This window comes from Diaporthe amygdali, assembly GCF_026229845.1.
Source record: "Diaporthe amygdali strain CAA958 chromosome Unknown NODE_44_length_330046_cov_65_728535, whole genome shotgun sequence".
Lineage (NCBI taxonomy): Eukaryota > Fungi > Ascomycota > Sordariomycetes > Diaporthales > Diaporthaceae > Diaporthe > Diaporthe amygdali.
Window position 1 is genome coordinate 288,412 of NW_026517064.1, and position 22,779 is coordinate 311,190.

The following is a 22,779-nucleotide window of genomic DNA, read 5'->3' on the forward strand; positions in this document are numbered from 1 at the left end:
GAGATCACCACGCAGCACCAGCAAGGCTTGCGAACAAGATCATGTCTTGTCGGTCCACCCATGATTCCTCCTTCGCACATGACGTGACCGCGACGTCGTCTCATACCGGAATGGCAGTCGCAAATGAGATAGTTCTCGACATTCATGCGACTGCTGTCCGTACGTGGTTCCATCACTTTCATCAGCTAGGTTTCGTTGGGCCCGGCGCAGGATCAACGTCTCCTCTGGGCTGTTGTCTCACTGTCCTTACAAGCCGACCAGGAACGTATATATACATTTCTAACGCCTACTTTTAACTCGCAGTTCGCGCCACAATGGCACTACTCACCTGGGTGCTGCCTTTGATGAAATTCGAAACAGCCGATTTTCGAGTGGCGGCGATTCTCTTCTTGTTCTCTTTTCTTCTCTCCAATAAAAAAAAGCGACGCTGGTGTCTACATCGACTACTCTGGCAGCCTCTCATGACAAGGATCATAATTTGCGCCGAAGAAAGACCTGATGTGAGGTTGTGACATGGAATACCTCGTTGTACGTGCCATCGGGTGTTGTATTGCTCAAAATATTTCACTGTCGAAATCTCCTAAGGCTCGTGGCCTTATTGAGAAGGGAGAGGGGGGTCAGGTGCACTGCGAATATAATTAAGCTAGGGGCTTGTTCACGGAGGGAGCACAGTCTTCGGCTATGTTGACAAATATATGTGCTTCGAGTAACAAATTCATTCTATCTTTCCGTCGGTCTGCCACTCTGAACCTCGCTCATTAAATGATTTGCCCGCTTTCGCTCAATTGAGGTGTCACACAAATTGTGTTCACACCCTTGGTTCAACGGGGAATTATTCAGACTATATGACATCTTTCTCGAATTTCATCTGGCTCAGGTGTCTACAAGGAATAAGTAGGTCACATAATCCAGACCTGCTAGAAAGCGGCTAACCAACCACAACATAACAACGCTTACGCAGAGCCTGCCCAATTCATGGTACACACCAGTGGCAGCAAATCAAACTAATTCCGCCTCATGGAACCACAAATATATATTGAGAGCGTGATGGTTGTTGTCTCAGCTTGTATCGACTGCTTGAAACTCTTGAGGGGATAAACCACTACATGGGAGGTGCGTACTAGGGGAAAGACAGGCCACATTGTTCGAGAATAATGCACACAGGAAGAAGTGCACTAGGCTACGGGCTGAGGATGAAGTGGAAATCAATTCAAAATCCACCCATCGTATGTATAAGGTTGTGTCTTGGTTAACATCCGATCAGGCTGGCAGCCAGTTGAAGCAGCCGCGGTGAGTACAACTGGGCATTTCTCAGTTGTCTCCGTCTGCGGAACTAATTCAGCAGGTATTGAAGTATCACGAGATGTTCCGTCTTCGGCCACAACGAAGCGTCCGTAGAGGTGGGATGAGACCTGACACTCATGTGACAGAGAGTCTTCTTTTATTCGCCACGATCTCGCCGGCATACTCACTCGGCTCGTCAAAGTTTGGGATGCAATCACATTCCTGAGTATGAAGGACTCGTATTGATGAACATCAATTTCACATTAATATTTTGGCAAACAATCACGATTTACAATAGACATCTATGGGTGGCACGGGCACAAGAACATGGGCAGAAGATGTAATCTCAAATTATGCTGATGAGTAGCTTTCACAACGTAACTCATTTACCAGGCTTCCTTTTCCTCCTCTCGCCCTCGTGTTCCTCTTTCTTGTGACGGGGGACATAGTCCTCTCGCTCAAACTCCTTTTGGCAGATGTCACATTTACCACTAATAGTGGGATAATTCGTTTGCGTTGCCCATTTTCTATGCATCTTCCAGACATGCCGTCTTTTCTCCTTTCCATTTTTGGATTCTGACGCACAGCTACCTGTCGGACATTTTCTGTGCTGCAGTATGTGCTCTCTAGATAGTAGGAAATGTTAGCATGTTGACAATCAATCTTGGAAGAAAGGCCGCTCACTCCATGTCGTCCCTGCTCGAAGCTTTGAAGGCACATTCTTTCCAGTTACAACGATTTCGTTTCCTTACTTTTGTAGTCGAAGAAGACTTCATGGCAGGAGGAGCCGGTAAGACGGTGGATAATGTCTGATCAAGGCTCGTGGGAGAGAAGATTGACTGTGTAGTGATTCTGGGAGGTATTTGGGGCGAAAGTGGGCTTTTCGAGCTTGCTAACACCATCTGCTCCGCATTCTCACCATAGAAAAATGCATTCTGGTGAAGCGGTGACAACTCACCAGCACCTCAAGAATGCTGGGAGGGTGCTGAAGGCTCTGGAAGACGAGTGGGCTGTGGACTGGAAGCATCAAACGAGAGTTCAAATGCAGGGTCAATTCCCATGGGAAGTGCGGGAGGTAACTCTACTGCATCTGTCATCATCGAGTCTGATGGGGAATCTTGTGTTTGTGAAGAGTGGATCCAAGGAATAGGATCATGGTCGCCCCAGAGCAGAGGATCTCGTGCTCCAGGACGAAATGCTGGGGTGGAGTTTGAGTTTGTAGTCATGGTGTGATTATTGTCATTGAGGGCTTGCCTCTGGCGTAAGTCCTTGATGAGCTCCCTGCTCGTGTCGAAAGAAATCCTCGAGAAGGCATAAATCAGATCATCAAGAAGAAAAATTATGCTGGGAAGATAACTCGCAGTTAGAGGAAGGGCGCAAGGTTGCGGGACTGTATGTCTTTTATATTCTTCAAAAGCACTTGCGTGGAGTGCCCAGCCTTCGTCCACATCCCACAAATTCCAGCTGCGAAACCAGTTCCAAGACCAATATCAAGGCGATATTTGCGATACTCACTTCCGGGACACTAGTGACGTGTCTGGGAGGATAATTTTCCTTTTTCTGTTGCTTTCAGAGATGGAATTGGTGCACATGTGAATCTTGTTGGTAGCCGGCATGGTCAGCGTGCATCAAAGTGCACATCCCCCCACCTGCGCCCTCAGACCTCTGTTCCTGGGCCTATCATATTTGTGTGGCCTCCCACAGGAAGCTAGGGGCCTTAGACTGGCCATTTTTGCCCAAATGGTCTGCGGAGGAAGCGAAATACGAGGCATCAGGCTCTGGCATTTTGTTATTTTGCAACCTTCGGAGTCACTCATCCCTTTCCTGTGACTCCCCCTTCCCTGTCTCAACTCCCTTGGAATCATGGTCTTGAAAGTCTTGACGACGGGCTCCATCGCTGGTCCTGTTCCTTCCCACTACGATGCAAGTACTACAAAAGGAGCAGAACCTACGGGACAATATGAAGGGGCCAACAACAAAGCACCAGCCCGTGTCTCTGGTGAAGCTCACAAGCGTTTCGTGGTTGTCACGACTTTGCTCAGTCTGATTGACCCGGTACGCGGTGAACCAACCACACACAGTCTCGATAGGCATCCTCATGATGACTCTTGGAGGCATACGCAACTTCAGAAGAAGTTTCTGGACTCTTTCGCCCTGATATCCTCAACTTCAAGGACAGGCGGTGACACTGCTTCAGCAGTTTGTCTGGAGCAAGGCCATCCTAGCGGGACTATCTTGCGTCTTGCCCGGAATCGTGGTATTCCCGAGAAGCTTGTGAACCAGCTTCAGGAAGTTCTGGATGATCTTACCACGATTGCCTTGGGAGGTATCATTCTACCGATAAACACGAGACTTTCAGGATAAGATGCTGATTTGAGCCGCTTGCTAGAGAAGACAGCAAGAGACCTGGAGTACGGCATCCTGCGCAAGGTCATCATCTTAACTGAGGACAAGATTTGGTCTGTCTTGGAGAAGCTTCACCACCCAGAAGTCCTCGACACCATCCAATGTGCGACTGATAGGATGTTGGAGAAAATTTCAGCCTCGAATGATGCTGAGGAAATGACTTTCAAGCAATGGGTCTCTAACCTACCTTTGTTGGTGTCTCTCGACCTCAGTTCAGATCCTGATGAGCTCATCCCACATATCAAATGGGCATCACAAGCCAGATGGGTCTATTCGGAAGAATTGGAGAATTTCTTCGGATGCGAGGATGGGGAATTGCCTCTCTGGCTTAAGCACATCTATAAGATTGGGCGATATTACGCAGCAACGAAGGCGATGCTCAAATTGGCCAGAAAGCAGCCGGCTGTATTCACTCGCATTCATGTTGAGCCTGTAGATGCTCCCGAACCAGAGAAATTTTCACTAGGGAACGAGAGAACTCCTCTTCTTACCGTGCTGAAGAAGATCACCAAGGCTGACCCCGAAAAGCTCAAGGAGAAGTTAGGCAAAACCTGGTTCACGGATGATCCGGAGACCAGACTACGCCGAGCTTGCCGCATGACACTCACTGTGCATGCCGAGATGCAGCTCCTCAGTTTTTACGACCACAGACCTCATTTGACACCTCGGCTGGTATTCATGGGTACCAGCAAGAAAGCATGCTACCTCTGCCACGAGTTCATGTCCCGCCATCCGCTCACCATCGGTGTTTCTGCAACCCACCAGAAGCTGTACCCGACTTGGATGCCTGCTCCGTGCTCTTCGGCCGTGCGGAAGAAGCACAAAGTCCTTCTTTGGGAATTCAGTCGACACCTCGAACAAACGACTGCGCGTGATCTTGAGACCAGACTGGGGATTCAGCGGCCGGCGACCATGGATTCTACGGCTGGACCATCACTGACAACGACTGGGACGGTTTCGACGGACTTCTGGTTTCAAAATTTGTCTCTGGTTGCTCGCGATGGGAGCGAGAATGCTGCTTTCGAAGAGTCCGACAAGGAGTAGAGTAAAGTGACACTGGGGAATACATTCGAGCTTACATGGACCCAGCCTCAACTTCGAATTCTTTGCATCTAAGTGCAGTTCTCTTTTTGGCGCTTCTGTTGATCCGTTGTGGGGATAAATGCTGAGATGATACCGACTAAATTGTGAATCGCTTTCAAAATACTCAATTCTCCTGTTTCAGGGCCTTTTGTGTGCAATGGTATATGTAGGCCAGAAGCGATGAGTCGTCCGCCGTCAAGGGAGCTTAATCTTAGGTTATAAAATATAGATGCCATTCTGCAACCGCTGTGCGTTTTAGGTAGGACGTCATCTTTTCACACTCTCCTGAAGTCTCGCTTACACTCTGAGGCTTCTCATACCGGACATAAACGTTTAGAAGTCCCAAAGCTGTCTCAGTTCTTTCGATTGAGTACCGTAGACATTGTCATCCAGGGACAGAGGGACACTTTTATGAAGTCGTGTCCTATAGATTGTAGAAGACCTGCAACAAGTATCTGGCACGCTGTCCAACAAGTGGATTCAGAGCTTCGGGAATACGGAAAATTTGATTTTTCTTTTTCGAGATCCTTCACCGTTTAATGTGCATTGTTTGGAAGCAGCTGAAAGCCTTGCCTGTGTGATTCTCATCCATGTGGAGACTTAATGACTTAGTTGTCTGGCCTAATTCTCATTATTCCGACTCTGCTCGTCGCCATAAGCTCTTTCTCAGGAAGACTATGGGAGGCTGCCCTTGTCTTATTGCTGACAAGGTGCAGTTAGGTAAAAGAACAAGCGAAGCTTGTCGGCTGTAGAGATGATGGCCTTCCATGCAATGGCCCAATATTCGGATTGTAATAGGATCGGACGAAGACCAGCGGAGGACAGAAACACATATCTAACCCTAAGGTTTGGTGGCAGTCAAACCGATGGAATATTCAAATCTTGTGATATTAAAAATAAGAATTATAATCGTTAGGTATGAATCTCATGGTTCTGTCGTTGAGCCATTTCTGATTGTCTTTAACGTAGCCGACCGCATTCAAAGCCACCGATATCATCCTTCCCCTCGAAAATAGGCCTGTCAACAATCTTGAGGAAGTCATTTTACCTTTAGCACGGCATCTGGTCATACCGCGACGAATTTACCCTTCAAGTTCAGCGACAAAGCCATCCCTTCTCAGATCCTGCTCGGCTCTCTGCTTCGCCCATCGTCCTACATCCTCTGGCCGCTCTGGCCTCTCCGGATGGTCTGCGCTTTGTTTGAAGGCTGACCGCAAGTCTTTCGAAGACAGCGATTTTTGAGTCGGACTCTTTATGCTGCTTGGAGAATCGACCAAAGTTGGGCTCGGGGTTGCGCTCTGGGGCATCCCCTCAACTCGGTCCCTGAAACTCATGAATCGCAAAGGGCCAGTGGACTTCCGGTAGTCGGCGCTATGCCGCTCAACTCTGATGCGAGGTGGCGACGCTTTGGCTCAGTCTTCACTTAGCTTCCGCAGGAGACTTTCGGGACTACTGCAAGTGTGGAAGAAGGCTGACCTACCGTGGTTCTTCGTATCCTCTGTGACCAACTCGCGGGGGAAGCCGCTGATGGGCAGGAAAGAATTGACTGAGGAGGGATATGAATCCTCCGTTAGGCATAGGGAGATGGTGGTCATGGCCAGCTCTTTCGAGACGAATACGTGTACTCTGTTCAGCTTGAAAGACCCGCGCAAGCACATGTCTGTTATCAAGTTCTCTCCCACCGGAAGCCTGATTTCTTCGACATTCTTTGTCCCGTCTTCTTGTACGATGAAATATGGTGAAAAGTCGTTGCGGAGACAATTGCGTAGAAATTCTCCGAGAGCCTTCATCTCATCAGACCCATTCGCGAATCTGCAAAAGATTGCTCCTGTATTTGTGAGAATCGTCAGTGGGTAGTCCGCCTCCTGAGTACCGCGAGGTTCTGAAGAGATAATCCCTACCGGAGCATTCGAAACCGCCCTTAGGAACGGAGCGTACAGAGCTCTTGTCTTTCTCGAAAAAGAACGTGCTCGCAATCAGTCGGTGGGCAATCTCTTTAATTTTGCAACTTGGAGGACTCTGTCTCAGGTATTGATTGGCGGCTTTCTCCAAGTGCCTCATCTCGTCCACATCATCCAGTGCTGGTACTTTGCCACGCAAATCGGGGTCGATCCGGATAAGACGGCGATGGCCCCCTAGACGGCCATGACGGGACATCGAGGTTTCGGTAACGTACCCGTTCCAGATCTCGTGGCACTTCATCAGACTTCCCAGGCGGTCCATCACAGTCTTCCATAGCTCCATTGGGAAGAAGCTCCTAGTTTTCTGCGGCTTTGGCTTCGTAGTGGGTATCTCATCGGCCACCATATAAGACGTGTTAGATCGACGAGGAAGTCCGCTTTCTCCATCGCGAAAGTCAGTGCCAGTGCCTATAGAAAGGAGGATATCGGGCATAGCATCTGCGACGTCAACCCAGATCCGTCGTCTTTCATCGTGGGCTACCCAGACAGGACAGTTATGGTAGAGCGCTCCGTCGAGATAGCTGTTCTTTGTGTCTTCCTTAAGGAACTGTTTGAAGAATGGCGGCGCTGCGGAAGTAGCCCGAGCTCTTTTCAAGTGATTTATATAATTAGTGTCAAGCTCCCTCAATAGGAGAGCCGGAACTTACGCTTCCCAGATCCTGAATTCCTTTGCCGGTCCTTGAGCTCGCAGGAACTCATAACGCGATGAGTCTGGCCATGTTAAACGCGTGCCCAACATTCTTGCATAAAGTTATACATACCGTGGCTCAAAGTCTCTGGCCTGTTGTAATTTGCCAAGACAACTGGATGTTGCTGGATTGCAGTGGTCGATGTTACGGCTACTTTCGTGAACATCTCGCCGAGGTCATTCTGTCCTCCAAAAAGCGGCCACTCCTCAAATGCCTCTTTCAAGGCCTTATCGAATGGTTTCGTCTTATACTTGCTTCTATGGCTCATCATGGCTAGCTGCTCAAGCAAGGGAATGCCGTTGAATTCACGTGGAGTGAACGCCTTGGGACATAACTCTTTGAATTTCTGGGTGCATTGATCCACACTCCAATTCTTCACTCCGAGACCCAAGGCAATGATTCCTCCGGTACTGAATGAAGCTCGTAAGTCAGAGAGACACGTTTGGACTGACCAACTCGACGGTATAGACTCACCTCGTTCCAACGATGAGATCGAAGAACAACTGCAACTGGAGCTTGCCACCAAGACAGTTCTCTATAGCTTTGAGCACTTGCAGTTCGACTATGCCTCGCACTCCACCGCTTCTAGGCATTAGCTACTTTCGGGAAGAATGGTAACATAGGCAACAATGGGGTAAGAGGGGGGGGGGGGGGTTTGTGAGATGACTTACCCATCGAGGCATAGCATTCGCACGCCTGCATACGGTGGCTTGACAAATACATTCCAGGGCGGATCCCAAAGCATCTCACGTTGATGCAATGGACACCTGCTCATCACAATTGATTGTTTGGAAGCTCCCGGACGGCCATATGCTTTGACGCACGGTAAACAAAGAACATGACCACAAGGCAGGGCATGCTCAGGGAGCTCTCTTAAACATGAGAAGCAGGTTGAGTAGCTTACATGTCGCGAGGAGTCCCCAAGCAACCGGTAAAATTCGTTCAGACAGTTCAGGTGAAGCTCAGCAGCAATTTCCTGGTCCGATCTTTCACGGAGGGTGTGGGTCAGGTTGGAGAATTGGCTCTGAAGATGCTGGAGTTCATTCTTTATCTGGTGCACCCATGTATCGAAGAACTCATCTGGGTCGAATGGGTACTGGTAGCCCCCTGCGTCGATGATCCTTCCATCTTTGTTTTGGTGGCCTTTCGGGTCGTGTCCAGATCTCACGTTGCAACAGCTTCCGTGGCGCGGGTTGTGATAAGCGCAAGGTGCGTAGAGGTGGATGAATTGGTCGAGAGCAAACTTGCAGTATTCGACATAGGCATCGTTCAAAAGCTGGACGGTAGTTCCTATTAATATGAGTTAGCATCCAGGCCAGGAATGGTTTTAAGACCGTCACTAACCCATCAGATTCTGTCGCACAGAATCCAGCATGATGCACGATGCAATCATCGGCGCCATCTGGTCGAAGATTCTTGCAGAGTTTCCCGCTGTGGTTTCAATAGCATTTTTCTGAATTGAAATCGCCAAATTTAGGATGTTTCCCCCAAAGTCTCGCGGAATAGGATTGTGCTTCAGGGCCTCTTTGATGAAGTCAAAGGGCGTGTCAAGATTTCTGGAGAAGTGATCGTAGGCAGCCTGGAGGTAAACCTGGAGCTTCTCAGCGGTGGCCAACATGCGTGATCTCTTCTTGGCTAGCAGCGAACTCTCGCTCTTATTGCGCACGACCATGAAGAGTTTCTCCACCTGCTGGTCCATGAGCATGTATCTCCCCCGCGCGGGAATTCGGACGGTCGTGATCGACGCATAGTAGCATTCTAGTAAATCTTTTGTCGTCTCGATCTTCTTACCATTTTCTCTCCAGAAACGTGCCTGATCCTCGAACCTTGGTTCACGGAAGATGGCTCCACGAATACCATCGAGAAGATGTTGAGTTGCCTTTTCGTTGTCCCACTCACTTTCGTCCACGTTCTCAGTGGCGTTGAGAACAATGATGGCATGGGGAAGTGCTGGTTGATTTAGAGATTTGTTTATTGAACTCGCACCCCACTCCAACAGCTTCTCAAGGACAGTGGACTCAAATGCCCTAGAATATGTCAGATGCTATATCTCGAAGCGCTCCAATGAGTGATCTTGCCTACCTTGGATTTCTAAGTACGAATACGACGACGTCTGAGAAGGTGTAGAGCAGCCTTGGGTAAAGTTTCTTGACGGCGTATTCGCGTTTCTTAGTCTCGGGAGTAACAGCCCAAGCTATGTCTCTCTGTGTGCTGTGACGGTTCCTCCGAGCTCGCCTGCTTGTTCTTTCAATGAACCCGGAGGTGCGACTTGAAGGTCGTGGCGAGCGCCCTATCCCAGCTCCAAGTGAAGCTGTGATATCGGTCTTCGAGTTTTGATTAGATCGATGACGGATCCCTCGTGGAGTGGCTTCTCCCCCATCAAGCCCTTCGCAATCCGCGTATAATATTGGCGACTTGCTGCGATATGTACAAGGGTCTGCGTATAAATGAACATCGCCCGTAGTGGGAAGTAGATCGTTATTAGTCGATGTGACGGGGGATGGAAACTTGTAGGTAGAATCGCGGTCTGAAGCTTCAAGTCGTTCAATAAGCATCTTGATCAATGTGCTCTTTCCGGCCCCTTTTGACAGATTAATAACAGCACTTGACCGTAGAGAGACTATTAGTCATGCGAGATGGTCCTTACCAGTCTGACCTATAAAAGAGACAAGCGACGGGAACCTCTCGCCCACTTCTTGGGTCTGGCTCTCACTCAAAAGCGTCGCAAAGCGGCCATAATCTTGTAGCACAGGCTGATTTGAGGCATCCCGTCCAACTCCAAACCATGTAGTATCCTCATCGGCTTGGTGCTCGTTGTCGACATCCGAGTCAGAACGGACAGGTTCGAGGATTTGGCGGAGGATTCGGACGACGTTAGGGTCGGACTTTTCGTGTGGTCGACCGTCATAGCCTACTGCACCGGGTCTATGCAGTATCCATTCCGACCAGCAGTCGTCGCAGAATGCCAAGTTGTTGCACTGTATGCAGCTGAAGGTCTGATTACTCGTCGAATGACACTGGTGACAGCCTTGACTCTGTGTGTTGGAAGACATGTTGGGGTATAGTCAATTGCAGATGATCATTCCGCACATAAACAGTTGAAAACAGTCCATGTGCGTCTGAGTGGGCATGGGAAGCCCTTATACTCAAGTGTCACCGACTCCGATCAGGCTCGTGCAACCCACCTAGGGACGACGGAAACAAGCGCGTCCAAAAGGCTAATGCAGCTGGAGATGAGCGAGGCGCCCAAGGGGGTCTTAGATCAAGCCACAACGAGACCGGCGGCTATCACAGCCTTATTTTCTCCGGTGCTATATCGATCGCGAAGACATAAGAGCAGTGCGCTGGGAGGGCAGTGCGCTCCAGTGGCTAAGCCTGTGTCTTGTAAGCCTGCCATACCGAAACAGGTCCTTCTCCTGTTGCCCAAAAGGTGTGTGACTTTTTTCAAGTCGATTCCATTGATTCGTGGCCTGATGATGTGAAGGTTGCCTCCAACTTCACAATATTGCCAAGTTTGGCGATGGATTTTCAGCTGTGACGCGCTTGCCCTTTCGCTCTATAATCGTGGAGGGCCAGCCAGGCTCTGCGCATTGGCGTCTACTGCATCTATGGTCTCACTCAGTATGTCACACCTGAAATGCTCGCGTGTACGGTCGGCCAATACGTTTATCACTCCTGCCGAGGAGCTGTGGTGGAACAATGAGGGCCTCCATGACTGACCATGCGGTCGCTTACACTCAAGGACGCCTCAACTCGTTATAGCAGGACTGAAATAGTAGCGTAGCGGCTCAGTCCACACAATGTCTGCCTGCTATTTCCGCTGTCATATGTTTTGACTTCCCAGAACAACGCTCAAAAGCTGCAACTCCTGCTCAGTCTCCGTCACCAATATGACTTGTTGGCTAGCAGGTCTAATCAGTCACTATCTGTGCTACAGGCAGCCTTGTGTTGGTTGCGGCGGTCTCCATCCTATCTTATCTAAGCAGTATAGGGTTAGGGTCTTGTTCTTCAGACTTGCTACTTCTGAATGGTTTCAATGCTGTGCTCTGTCACTTCATACCTCCACTCGGTGTCAACATTAAACACGTCTGCGACTTTCGTTCTCCTGTCCGCACCTGCGGCGAAGAATTCAAGGCCAATCACTGGTCCTATCATGCTTCGCTTTCCCTCATAGGCCCTCGGCCCATATGTTCGCACTGCGCTGGAAATCAGGAGTTCAACCACCTGCTTGATCAAATCGGTTGCCTAGGGACGCAGGCTTCTTCGAGAGAGCCTACGATCTACAAGTTGCAAGATCTCATCAAAAAGCCAACACATCAGTCATCAGGTGCAAACTTAAGTTAGGGGCTTCATGTACATGAAGGCATCGGCAACCAGCCAGACCAGGTTGAAAGTGAGATCTCTCGAATGAAACGCCCGTGGCTAAATGATGAGATCCACGATGTCAGTTGTCTCCCAAATGAAACCGTCTGCATTCAACGATACTACTACCTTTGGTATAAATCTAACCTCTGCAAAGCCGATCCCGTTACTAACTAGCACCGCAAACATGCCGCATTCGGATCAAATGGCCCTGGGGGATGGCCAACAGCTTGTTGAGATAAGGCACACCGGGTTTAAAAAATATCATGACTACAATCTCTCCTCACAAGCGATCAGATCTCGAGCCATTGCAAATCTCTTGCGAGGCTACGAGGCGAACTTGTTCAATCAAGTCTTACTCCCCACTTCGAACATCCTCATCGAGTTTGTGAAAGCTTTCGACTCCAACTATCGGATGACTAAACAAAATATCAGTAATATCAAAAAAAGGCCATTCGTATACCATTAATTGCCTATAACAAAGGATTCTTTGGATTTCGTTGGCCATGTCAAGAAGTTCTTCCCCCGTTTCGACGGGGACGAACTCTACGCCTTATCTGGTACATATGTCATGTATAACAGGATAGTGCTGGTACGCCGACCATATGACCTATTGGATGCTTGGGAATATGCTAGAATGAATGCTGGAACGGATTCCTCTCGCATGGAAGAAGAAATGGAACCTTAAATCAACAGAAACTGCGCAAAACAATTCATTCAATAACTGAACTTGGCCTTTATTGCGCACGAGTACCGGCCCTCATGACCATTTGCCTTCGGCCGCGGCCGTTTCCAGATCCAAAATGCCATCCGGCACAAAATGTGTATAAAATCCACTTGGCCCCCAAGGTACCAGCTCCTGCGCTCCCGACCTGAGGTTTTCTAGGCTATAGGCGGGTACGTGTATCCGTGACTTGGGCGTGATATGCCCCTCGTAAGCTCGCTAGGTTGCCTCTCGGGGCTGCCACTTGACGAGGAGGCAGGTGCCGAACCGGGCGTTTCGAGCCTTTTCCGTCGTGATGGTAATGGCTTTCTCCTCGGGGTGATTGTCCAGCCAGTTCAGGCCCTCTTCCCAGCGTTCGGTCACGCAGCTGATGACCAGGGTGCCCCAGGCATGCCACTCGTCACAGAGGAGCTCGGGAAGGAACCGTGATTTGGCCACTGCCGCGTCCTTTATCACCAGGCGGCTCGCTCACTCCTCCTCGTAGTGGCGGATGCAAGGCGTGGTGCGCTCGGGATCCACCACCTCAGACCCTGGCTGCGCCTCGGGCTGCGGGAAGACGACAACCTCGACCTTGCCCGAGTCGTTTTTTCTGTCCCTTGCTGTAGTTCTGGGTGCGTTCAAAGATGGCGAGTGCCATCTTCTCAGCGCGAGACGGGTTGGCGTCTGGCGTAACATCGTATATGAGTAGATCGTAAGGGGGCGGCTTGGCTATGTATACGGCGGGCTGAGTAGTCTCATGGACAGAGTACGCGGCAAAAGTAGGCCTGTCGTCGTGGCTTGGTGCGGACTCGACCACCGTCATTCTCTTCGGGGCAATGCTTGCCATTTGCTGGTAGGGTAGCTGTGGCCCTGAGGCCTCTTCCTCTTCTTCATCATCATTTTTCTGTTCATCTGACCATTCCTCATACAATCGAGGTATTCCCAGACGGTCGCAGGCAAAGCACATTTCGGGGCTTGAGTGAAGGAGTACAGTTGTGTGACAAGATCGGAGAGTTCAAAAAGTTCAACCGCTTACCATCAGGTGGCGTCTGCCTGATTTGCTTGACTCTTCCGAGCCAAGCAGAAAAAGACCAACATATTACTGTGGCAAGATTGTGTTAAGGCCCACTGATGCAGTTTTGATTTGCAGTATGGTTATGTTTTCTCGAATATACCCCATCCCAGTCGTTTTGAACTTTCTACATCGGAACACGGGAAAAGAAGTTTGCATCAAGAAATCTACCTAAGCAAGGGCACACATGCTACGCTTCAAGTGATCACAACTCCATCTAACCTTGTGAAAGCTTTATTCAAGCAAGCGATAGGATGAGTTTTGCTATGTGGGACTCATCGTAGAAAGCAGAAGAACAGGTATGAACGTGTTTTACTAGATGCATGACGACGTTTTTGGCAGAGACCATATCTGTCTTAATAGCTGCTTTCTGCAAGCGGAGTTGATGATCGCAAGCCAGAAATATAAATAACCAAAGGGACAGAGCGATGAGGTAATGATTGGATGGAACATAAAGCCGTGAGGAATTGACCAGCTAGCTTATTCATGTGTGCTCTTGATAACAAACCTCTGCCTATCCACAGTCCCAAGGACTCAGTTGGCCCCAAACCATTGGCTGTTTCATATGAGTATAACCATGATGGCCTGAAATATGAGAATCTCCCATGGTATTCAATGAGGCTTTTCACGCTAGTCATGAAAAGCATACCGGAGGATGAGGCTCCCAGTTAAAGGACCAGACAAGCATGAAACAGTTTAGCCTAGCGTCTCAAGTATATTTCCAGGAGACCGACAGGACCGGTGGCGTGGACCTGGCTGACCTCGTAACGTAAGTCGGCCTCCGCTAGCAAGACTTTGAATTCAGCCAGTGTGCGCTGCTTCGCCCCGAAGCTGATCATCATAATCATATCGATCTCGCGGACTTCGCGCTCGTCGAGGCGTCCCCAAGTATTTGGCTCAGGCATGACGATGTCGTTGACCAGAAGAGGTGTCGACGGTTTCGAGCCCTCGAGGCCCGGTACTACGGCCTTGAACATGTTCACAACGTCCTTGTCGGCCCAGTTGTGCGTACACTGCCGAAGCAGGAATGCCGCGGCGCCGCGGTAAGGCTGGGGTTCGAAGAAGCTCTGCTGTACGAACGAGACGCGATCGCGCACGTCATCCGTCAGCAGTTTCTGACCCTCATCCAGCATTCCGCTGCCCAAATCCTGCACGACGAAGCTCAGGTGGGGAAACAGGCGGGCTAGAGCCATCGAGATGTGCCCGCTGCCTCCACCGATGTCGACCACGGTGCCTTGGAGATTTCCCCTGCTGACCAACCTGCTCATTCCGGGCCTCTTGGCAGCGGCTCCGGACTTGCACGTCGTCAGTGTCTCTAGCCACGGCTCCCGCGTCTTCCCCTTACGCTCGACAACTGGAACTTCGGGATTGGCAAGATAAAACACCCCTAGATCGCCTTTAGCCACGCAACTACAGTCCAGCTCCTGTTCAACATCGCGCTCATCAACAAATTCCGGGGCCGTGGCGTGACTAGCTCCTCGCTGCAACTGGGAAAAGACTTCGCGACCGGCCTATCGAACTATCTCAAGCGAGAAAATTCTGGACACGTGTCTGAGATCGCTATTCGCGGGTCGGGTATCGAATGGTATTTCGAGTCGTCTGCGCAGAGAAATTTGACCCGAGACGCTGCCACCCACCTGTCTGTGGCCCTTGACCCGGACACAGCTGCCAAGTCGCCCGTTCATCTCACCGACTGCGAGGTTCAGGAGCCTCTGGCGTATGCAACTAGTCCAAAGAACGTGGAGACGCCGCGGGCGCTCACTTAGTAACTAGCTAAGCAGGACCGAAATTTTCCCTGGGTGAGAAACCAGTCAATATATGCTTACTTAGTGCTTGTGCCTGGTTATCCGAATGATTTGAGCTGTACGAGAGTCTATTTAGATGACCAGCTGAGGAAGAAATACCCGATCCACCATCCTATTTTCCACTTTCTTGGGTCTACATTGGTGATATTGTATCTGAACTTCCCGCTCCTCGACAGTGGGTAAGTCATTGTAAGTCTTTTTGACAATATCCACTAGGACCGTCATTAACAGGACCTTCATAGTTGCTGACAGCACAGGTCAAATAAATGTGATCTGAGGTCGCCACATTATGCATGTCCTTGAAACACTGCGTCAACAGTGTCCCCCAACTTATGAGATATGGGCAGGCTGATCTCACCGGCTTGTCTATCGGAAGCTCACCAGACTGAGCGGAATCAATAAATTGTTTTCGATACTTGGTTTAGGGTTGAACTGAAAATGAGTTCACTATATACTGAGGCCATATGTACAATCAATTGATGCTATCCAGACAGAGTCTCTCACCTTCAAGAATATTTACTGAGCCTGCTGGGCCGGGATGTTGATGGTGCTGAAGTTCCAGGTCTTGCCACCGTCGGGGGACGTCATGGCTCCACCAGTGGCACCGTGTGCCCAGCTGCCACTATGCTTAAAGCTCTCATCTGCCTCACTAAGTACGACAGAGACATCCTCCCAGCCTGTTTGTCATGTTAAATCTCGCTCATTGTGTCGAAGGTGTCATTGAGGCAACATACTGTGGGCCGGATGCTGGGCGCATGAACCGGAAGCGCACTCGATGGAGATATAGAAGATATCTCCATGCTCTCCCTTGCCTACACACGTGTCATTAGATTCCGAGCTGTTGAATGGTGAAATATAGTCTTTAAAACGCACTAGTTGAAACGGAAGAGACTAGTTTGTCATCGATATAGACGTTCTGGTCCCAAAGCTGAGTTGAGGAATTCAGCTTGTCTGGATGGTCTATTAGTCAAGATATCCCTGGAATAATGAGACAATGGCTCGACTTACAGTTTGTCCGGACTGTAGACCCAGGCGAAGCGGTTACAGCCTTGCCGACAGTGGGGTCTGAGCCTGGAGTGACATAAATGAATCAGCGATCGTTAAGCAATTAATTGATTCAACAATAGCACCAAGCCCACAACTAACCAACTAAAGTGTATGCAAAGTTGCACCAGTTCTTCCCACCATCGTTGCAGTACGATCTGCGAAAAGAATGTTAGTCATGAATCGCGCTGTGACTACTACGTAATTTCAGGCACTGTACCCAGTAGGGGAGTTCGAAGTAACTCCTTGCAGGAACGATGACTGATTCTCCATGTATATAGCGCTCCAGATGGCAACATCTCCAGACACTGAGCTAGGAAGTTTGGGGAGAACAAGGGTGGCGCTAGCCTCCTGGATGTACGCGCCGCCATTGGTGTAAAGAGTGACAATGTCGGAGTTCGCTTGGGCCAGGCCGACGAGCGTGGCAAGGACGACGCCAATGGTCGATTGAACTCCCTTCATGCCGCAGAGTCCGGGGGGTGTAAGCGCTGGATAGAGTTCGCGGGTACGAATTGATACTATGAGAAGAGGAAGTGAAAGTATGAAGAGGATGCGTAGATATAAATCACCGCCCATCCCCACCAATATGTTAGAGGGGTGGAGGATCAAGCTCGTGACTATTAGTATTGAACGGGCCACAGGTGTATATTCGAAACCACTTTTATTGGCAAAGGTGCACCTAGTCCCCTCCGCCCGGAGTCTGTGGCTCCACAAATCATCGCCCAAAATTTCCCCAACAAGTAAATATCGTAATGCCGATACGTTAATGGCTTGAAGAATCCAAGCTCTTAGACCTTGCGACTCTTCTGGCTCGCCTGTCCCCCTTCTTCCAAATTAAGAAGTCTAAATGTGGCGACTACGGACTACTAAGCCGAGCCCCAACCCTCATTTCTTCTCCCCTCCCCTCCCTCTGCCGCCCAGCCGTGTCCTGTCGCATTTTCAACCGGTGGGTGGGAGGCGGGGGTGAGCCACCCTTTGAGTTATAGACTTCCAACCCGTCATATATCCGCGTACAAAAGTATTAAAGACTTTATCATGATTATGTTAAATAACTATCGTTATAGTTCGTATATTTTTATTTAATCGTGTGCAACAATAGGTTTATATGGTATTTGGACTTCAACTATGACTAAATCGGTATTTGAAGCACTGTTATAGCTATAGCCGGACTACATGCCCTCACACTAGTCCTAGGTACTGCTCTGCCCCATTGGGCCCGTCGGGTTATTAGTCTCGACGAGCTCAATGCCCCATCTGAGCTCTCCATCGGCTCCATTAAACCAACCCAGCTTGGCAAGACTCTCAGGGCCGCTCTTGAGCTGCCTGTCATGCCGTAGGTCCCTCTGCCTCGCCAGCTCGAGAAGTCTCTCGCTCCCGGCAACCAGTACGGCCACGTCGGCGATGCTACTGATTTCAACGGGCAGCAGCTTATTGTACCTGCGCGCCGCGATGACCAGGATTACGGAGGTGACAATTAGATAAGCCAGGATGCTCATGCAAACAATGGCAGCGGTCGTGCTCATCCGCAGAATCTCGACCTCGCTCCTCACCTCCACTGTGGCCGTGTCAGGAATATCAGTTGTAGTAGCAGCAGAGGCCATCTCCGAATCTTCTTGGCGACGGCCACGAGTCTTCGACGTTGCTGTCGCGGTGGGCCCATCGATGTCGGCCGGAAGGGACTCGCTGGGGCTCTGATAAACATTGCCGCCGCTCTTCTTGTCGAGGTCACTCTGGGCAAAATGTTGGAACATGACCTCGAAAGTCCTCTGTGCCGTACTCTCCAGCAATAGGGGATCGAGCAGCGCCTCATGACTGCCGTTCGCCAGTGACAACATGGCATAGCTCATGTAGTCAACATTGAGCCCTGGGCCCCGCATATTGAACGCCTGGTCATGAAGGTCCTCATTAAAGATTCCTTGGACACTGGACTTGCCGTTGACCTCAAAGTTTCTTATGCTCGCAGCCCCCAATAGGGCCGTCATGAAGAGCACGCCGTAGCTGACCGTGATATTGGCGTACCCGTACATATTGTGCGCCAAGTCGCTCGACGGGTAGTACTGGTGCACAGCGAAGTTATCAGACCACGCCGCAGCGTCGGGCTGGGGCTCGTCCAGGATGCGCAGACTGATGACACGGCCCGAGGGGGCTTCGACGGTGACGCTCGCGTTGGCGCTCTCGATGGTCGGGAGACAGCTCATCGCGGCAATTTGCGGCTGCTCGGCCCAGATGAGCCGCTTGTCGTTGTCCGACTTGCCCGTGTACAATGGATTTGTCGTGTTGCGGCGGTAACCTTCTACGGGCCTTCCGTGGATCCACTTGATGGTGAAGTTGTTGGGCCAGGTATCTGAGATGTAGGGGTAGGTGTATGAGGAGTCGCACCGGATGTTAGGGGACCAATACCCAATGGAGGCTGAGTGTATCTGACCGTCCGAGCTGGTGTTTTGGCAGCAGATGAGCCGGTCTGTGTCGACAAAGAATGGGGTCATGGGTCCTGGAAGCCAGCTACCGTTGTAGTTACCTGCGTCCTTAAGCAACTGCTCATGACTGTCCAAGAACAGAGCTGTACTACAGGAATCGGTCATGTTGTAAGTCGCGTAGCCGAGCTCGTACCCGTGATCGAGAGTACTGGGACTTTCTGATATGTTCCAGTATGTCTCGTCCGTGAGATTCCACTCTGTCAACCACAATGGAGTCTCATCAAGAAAGTCGTATGGTGTGCATTGTAGACGAGCTCGAACAGCCGACGTGTGCATTGTGACGTTGACAGACTGTACCGACAAACAGGCCGTGTCGTTTCCGCACCTCTGTTGCTGTGCCTCGGAATCTGGGAGTGCCGAGAGATCCCTTGGTACCAAGCTCCAGCCATCCGAGCTCCAAGAGGGCTCAGATCCATTGAGCGAGAGCTGTACAGTAGCGCTATACATCCACGAAGTGCCCGTATCACCAAAAGCCTGCCACAGGGGAAAGGTCGCGGGGTCAGAGGCACCAGTCGACTGCCTCAATCGACCCGGCTCTACGCGCGGGACGTGGCGGAGTTCTAGTTCTGCGAGCAGTTTGGCTGTCGATGGTAGCTCGCCAGGCTCTCTTGTCCATAAGGATGACATGGCGACGGTGACTATTGAGTTATCTTAGCAGCAGCGTAGAGCAAGCGTTGGGGTATTTGGTACTGACAAATCTGCGTGAAGAAAGCGCCGGTACACACCGACGATAACACCCAATGTCCCCTCCTGGCGGCCCTCTGAGCAGCCCAGAGCAGATATGATGACCCATACGACACGAAAATCCCCTTCCATCCACGTACAGGCTCGCTTGCAAGGGCGAGAAAAGGCTGATACCGACGAAATGTTGAATCCAATGACCCCCACCATAAGCTCACACATACACCCAGGAGCGTGGTGATGATAGAAGCTGGATTGACCTGCCCGTAGCTCTTGCCGTTGACCTCGATGTCGAGAGCGAAGACAAATGCTGATTGGTAAAGGCTGCGTTTCCTCGAGTAGGCGTACAAAGTAGCAATGGCAGCTAGAATTGACAGCAGCAGCACAACCAACGCTAGCAGGCCAAGGATTGAGAACACAACGGGTTTGGCTTGCTTTCGACCATCATAGACGTCTGGCTTTTCTTTTCCCTCACTCTCTGGCGCGACTCCAGCTCCCTTACTGACCAGAATAATGTCACCCTCGATTAGTCGGTATGTCTGGTCCGATAGACTTTTCTCGAGAGTCTTGGGAGCACCACCTGCGCTCCCGTCCCTGATAGACTGCAAGGCGGCCCGGTCGTTTGCCAGAAGTCCGGCCACATCCACTGCAGGCGCGGGATTTGTGTATAGTCCCATTGGCCGCCGTGATAGTCTTGTGATTCTTAGAATAGTAGCCAGCAGGATAAGCTGGATGCCTATGACAACCTCGAGAGTAATTGCGACTGCTTGCACAACTACGAGTCGACGCCTGTTCGTGATGACATCTCCTGATATTCGTTGTGGGACTGTGTCCGTGTTGTTGTTGAACGCATCTCGGAGTAGTTCTGCGAAGAAGCGATTCTCCGTTCTCTGCATGTTCTCCGCCAAGTTTGGGCTGCCCAGCGCCTCAGTGGGCGAGGTTCCGTATAAGGGATTGAGCAGATTCATCGGCCCCAGAAAACTGGTAGACAAGGATCCAGTCGAATCGAAGGTGGCGACATAGGTTGGCCAGTCCATGCTGAAGAAGACTTCCCGAAAACGATGCATATCTGCTGTGTCATTGGATAAAGGCGCGCGGGATGAGTTATACTTCGCCTCATCTATGCTGACAATGGATTCCTCCGCCTCGAGGGTGACCTCCACGGGGACAGACTCAGCCATGTAGGGGGTTGTCTGGCACACTTGACCGCCTGCTGTGAAGTTCTCAGCCAGGGGCTCAGACACTTGGGAAGGCAAGGCGCTCATCATGACGATGATTTCATCCTGAGATTCGCATGACACAAAACTGACGTTGCCAACCACGTATTGCGCTGCTCCGGCAGCGATGTCGAAACGTTGACTCAAGGTCTGGTCAACTACTGTGGTCCAGGCTGAGGCCCCCGTGGTGTAAAAATCTGAGTTACCAAGTATAAGCCGATATTCCGCAGTACAGCCGGAAGGCGACGAGAGTGTGATGATACTGGCTTCCACGGTCTCATCTTGTAGGTGGTTCGTGAAATTGCCATAAGCAAAGTGTTCAAAAGTTAATGGCTCGCAGTAAAGCTCTATGCCGAATACTGTGGCCGCAGATCTCCACGTCGCGCTGTCGCTAGAGAGTACTGGTCCCAGAGGTGCCACTCCGAGCCCCTCGGGCCATGCAGGTAAGATTGCATACTTATCAGTAATCCATGCCGAGGTCGAAACATTCTGTAGGATGTTGCTGACTGTTCTGAAGTACGTCGTTGACAGCGGGTTGACCTGCAATGGCAAGCTGTCATTGATGTCCAGCAGGGAGAAATCGGTCCTCTGAGTGAAGACGACGTTCTGGGGCACCAACAAGGTTGAAGAGAGAGGTGATACAACTAGAGATCCCAGCATAAAAGCGAAGGCACTCCAGAACATAGCCCAGCTCGTCCTGAGACCACCATGTCGACCTGGAAAGCTCCTGCTAAGTGCAGTCCACCATGGGCCAGCTTTCCACGTCAAGGACTTGTTGGCTGGTGCACCTGCTGCTGAGGCGAGACGAGCGAAGGGCTCAGTGCGCTTGACATCGTCGAGAAGCACGGAGAGAGACAGCACGTAAAGGACTGCCAGTAGGGTTGGGAGGAATTTCGATGGGAGCAGGATGCTATTAGACCCATCCAAGTCGACCAGGCCGGAATTTTGTACCGAAATCGCATGGAGAATCACAATTACAAGCTCAAGCCCCAAGGGAAAAGCTATGATAAGTGATAGCCATGGCCAGCGTAATGTGTAAGGCAACCATCTGGGCTCCGACTCGTGATGTGCTGGATGACTGGGACTTGATTCAGGAATGGGGCTTGGGCTGCGACTTAAATCGGACACATGATCAGAGTCGTTGTCCTCTATCGGCGAAGGGCTCCGTGAAGGAGCTAGTAACTCAGACCGTTGGTGCTGATGCTCGTCGCCATCGGGTTGTTCGAGGTGCTGGATAGGATGGTATGGCTGCTGGGATTGCAGCCCTGATCTGCTGCTACGTAGCGATGCAGTGTCATGTATCGCCGGCTGCATATTCAATTTGAATGCGATAGGATGAGCCAGCTGTGAGAATGATTAAGAGAAGGCTCTTGATCGATCGGCCTACGAATTAACAGCTAGATATTCAGCTGGTTGTGGCGACCCACAGTGCCATGGCGAGGCAACCATAATGCTACACCGAAACGTCGTGAGACATGGTTGATTGGGGGTCTCGGCTCTTGTTAGAGCAGAGCATTGATCTGATTTGTCAAAATCGAGAAACTGGCCCGCCCAGAGTTGATCGATTGGTGACAGTGCTTAGTTGATGTTTCCTGAAGGATTCAATTCTCCGCTTTGCACAAGGGGTTCCGCTATAACGCAGCTGCAGCGGCTCGCAAAACCGCCTTGAAGAATTCAACACAGCTTAAAAATAATATCACTAAGCTTAGAGTGAGATTTAATTTTATTTTCAATTATCTGATAAACCGAAATGCCTTATTCTGTTCACTTGATATTGAGGGGGGATATCTGAATTTGAGTTATCTCAACATGTCACAAAGCCAAAAGTCATGCCTGCTTGATCGCCCGCACAATTGGATCAGGCAATCTTCACATAACGGCGGCTATTTGCAGGTCGTCGTTGCACTGCTCGAAACCTGCATAGTTCTAGAACACCGAGGGAAATCAACTGAGGGAAAATGGATGCACCCGCACCCCTCGGTGTGGATTTGGCCC

The 22,779-nt window shown here is 50.5% G+C and overlaps 6 protein-coding genes across 6 annotated transcripts; 1 reads left to right on the forward strand and 5 right to left on the reverse strand.

Annotated features, from left to right (window-relative positions):
• Positions 1-3,147: 3,147 nt before the first annotated feature.
• J7T55_010334 (uncharacterized protein) lies at positions 3,148-4,734 on the forward strand (the record flags this gene model as incomplete). Its single annotated transcript, XM_053134401.1, has 3 exons — positions 3,148-3,339; positions 3,415-3,610; positions 3,674-4,734. 3 exons carry the CDS (start codon positions 3,148-3,150, stop codon positions 4,732-4,734), a joined length of 1,449 nt encoding a protein of 482 aa, XP_052987890.1.
• A 1,121-nt stretch (positions 4,735-5,855) lies between these two features.
• Positions 5,856-10,476, reverse strand: J7T55_010335 (uncharacterized protein; the record flags this gene model as incomplete). Its single annotated transcript, XM_053134402.1, has 11 exons — positions 5,856-6,178; positions 6,254-6,601; positions 6,675-7,321; positions 7,382-7,445; positions 7,496-7,833; positions 7,898-8,005; positions 8,095-8,168; positions 8,328-8,713; positions 8,768-9,450; positions 9,506-9,734; positions 10,071-10,476. 11 exons carry the CDS (start codon positions 10,474-10,476, stop codon positions 5,856-5,858), a joined length of 3,606 nt encoding a protein of 1,201 aa, XP_052987891.1.
• A 2,252-nt stretch (positions 10,477-12,728) lies between these two features.
• On the reverse strand, positions 12,729-13,455 carry J7T55_010336 (uncharacterized protein; the record flags this gene model as incomplete). The annotated part of the gene is made up of 2 exons (XM_053134403.1): positions 12,729-12,976; positions 13,080-13,455. 2 exons carry the CDS (start codon positions 13,453-13,455, stop codon positions 12,729-12,731), a joined length of 624 nt encoding a protein of 207 aa, XP_052987892.1.
• An 806-nt stretch (positions 13,456-14,261) lies between these two features.
• J7T55_010337 (uncharacterized protein) lies at positions 14,262-15,245 on the reverse strand (the record flags this gene model as incomplete). Its single annotated transcript, XM_053134405.1, has 2 exons — positions 14,262-15,071; positions 15,198-15,245. 2 exons carry the CDS (start codon positions 15,243-15,245, stop codon positions 14,262-14,264), a joined length of 858 nt encoding a protein of 285 aa, XP_052987893.1.
• Positions 15,246-15,881: 636 nt separating this feature from the next.
• On the reverse strand, positions 15,882-16,871 carry J7T55_010338 (uncharacterized protein; the record flags this gene model as incomplete). Its single annotated transcript, XM_053134406.1, has 6 exons — positions 15,882-16,042; positions 16,100-16,177; positions 16,239-16,316; positions 16,374-16,436; positions 16,512-16,567; positions 16,771-16,871. 6 exons carry the CDS (start codon positions 16,869-16,871, stop codon positions 15,882-15,884), a joined length of 537 nt encoding a protein of 178 aa, XP_052987894.1.
• Positions 16,872-17,599: 728 nt separating this feature from the next.
• Positions 17,600-22,098, reverse strand: J7T55_010339 (uncharacterized protein; the record flags this gene model as incomplete). The annotated part of the gene is made up of 3 exons (XM_053134407.1): positions 17,600-19,524; positions 19,612-19,717; positions 19,792-22,098. 3 exons carry the CDS (start codon positions 22,096-22,098, stop codon positions 17,600-17,602), a joined length of 4,338 nt encoding a protein of 1,445 aa, XP_052987895.1.
• Positions 22,099-22,779: the final 681 nt, after the last annotated feature.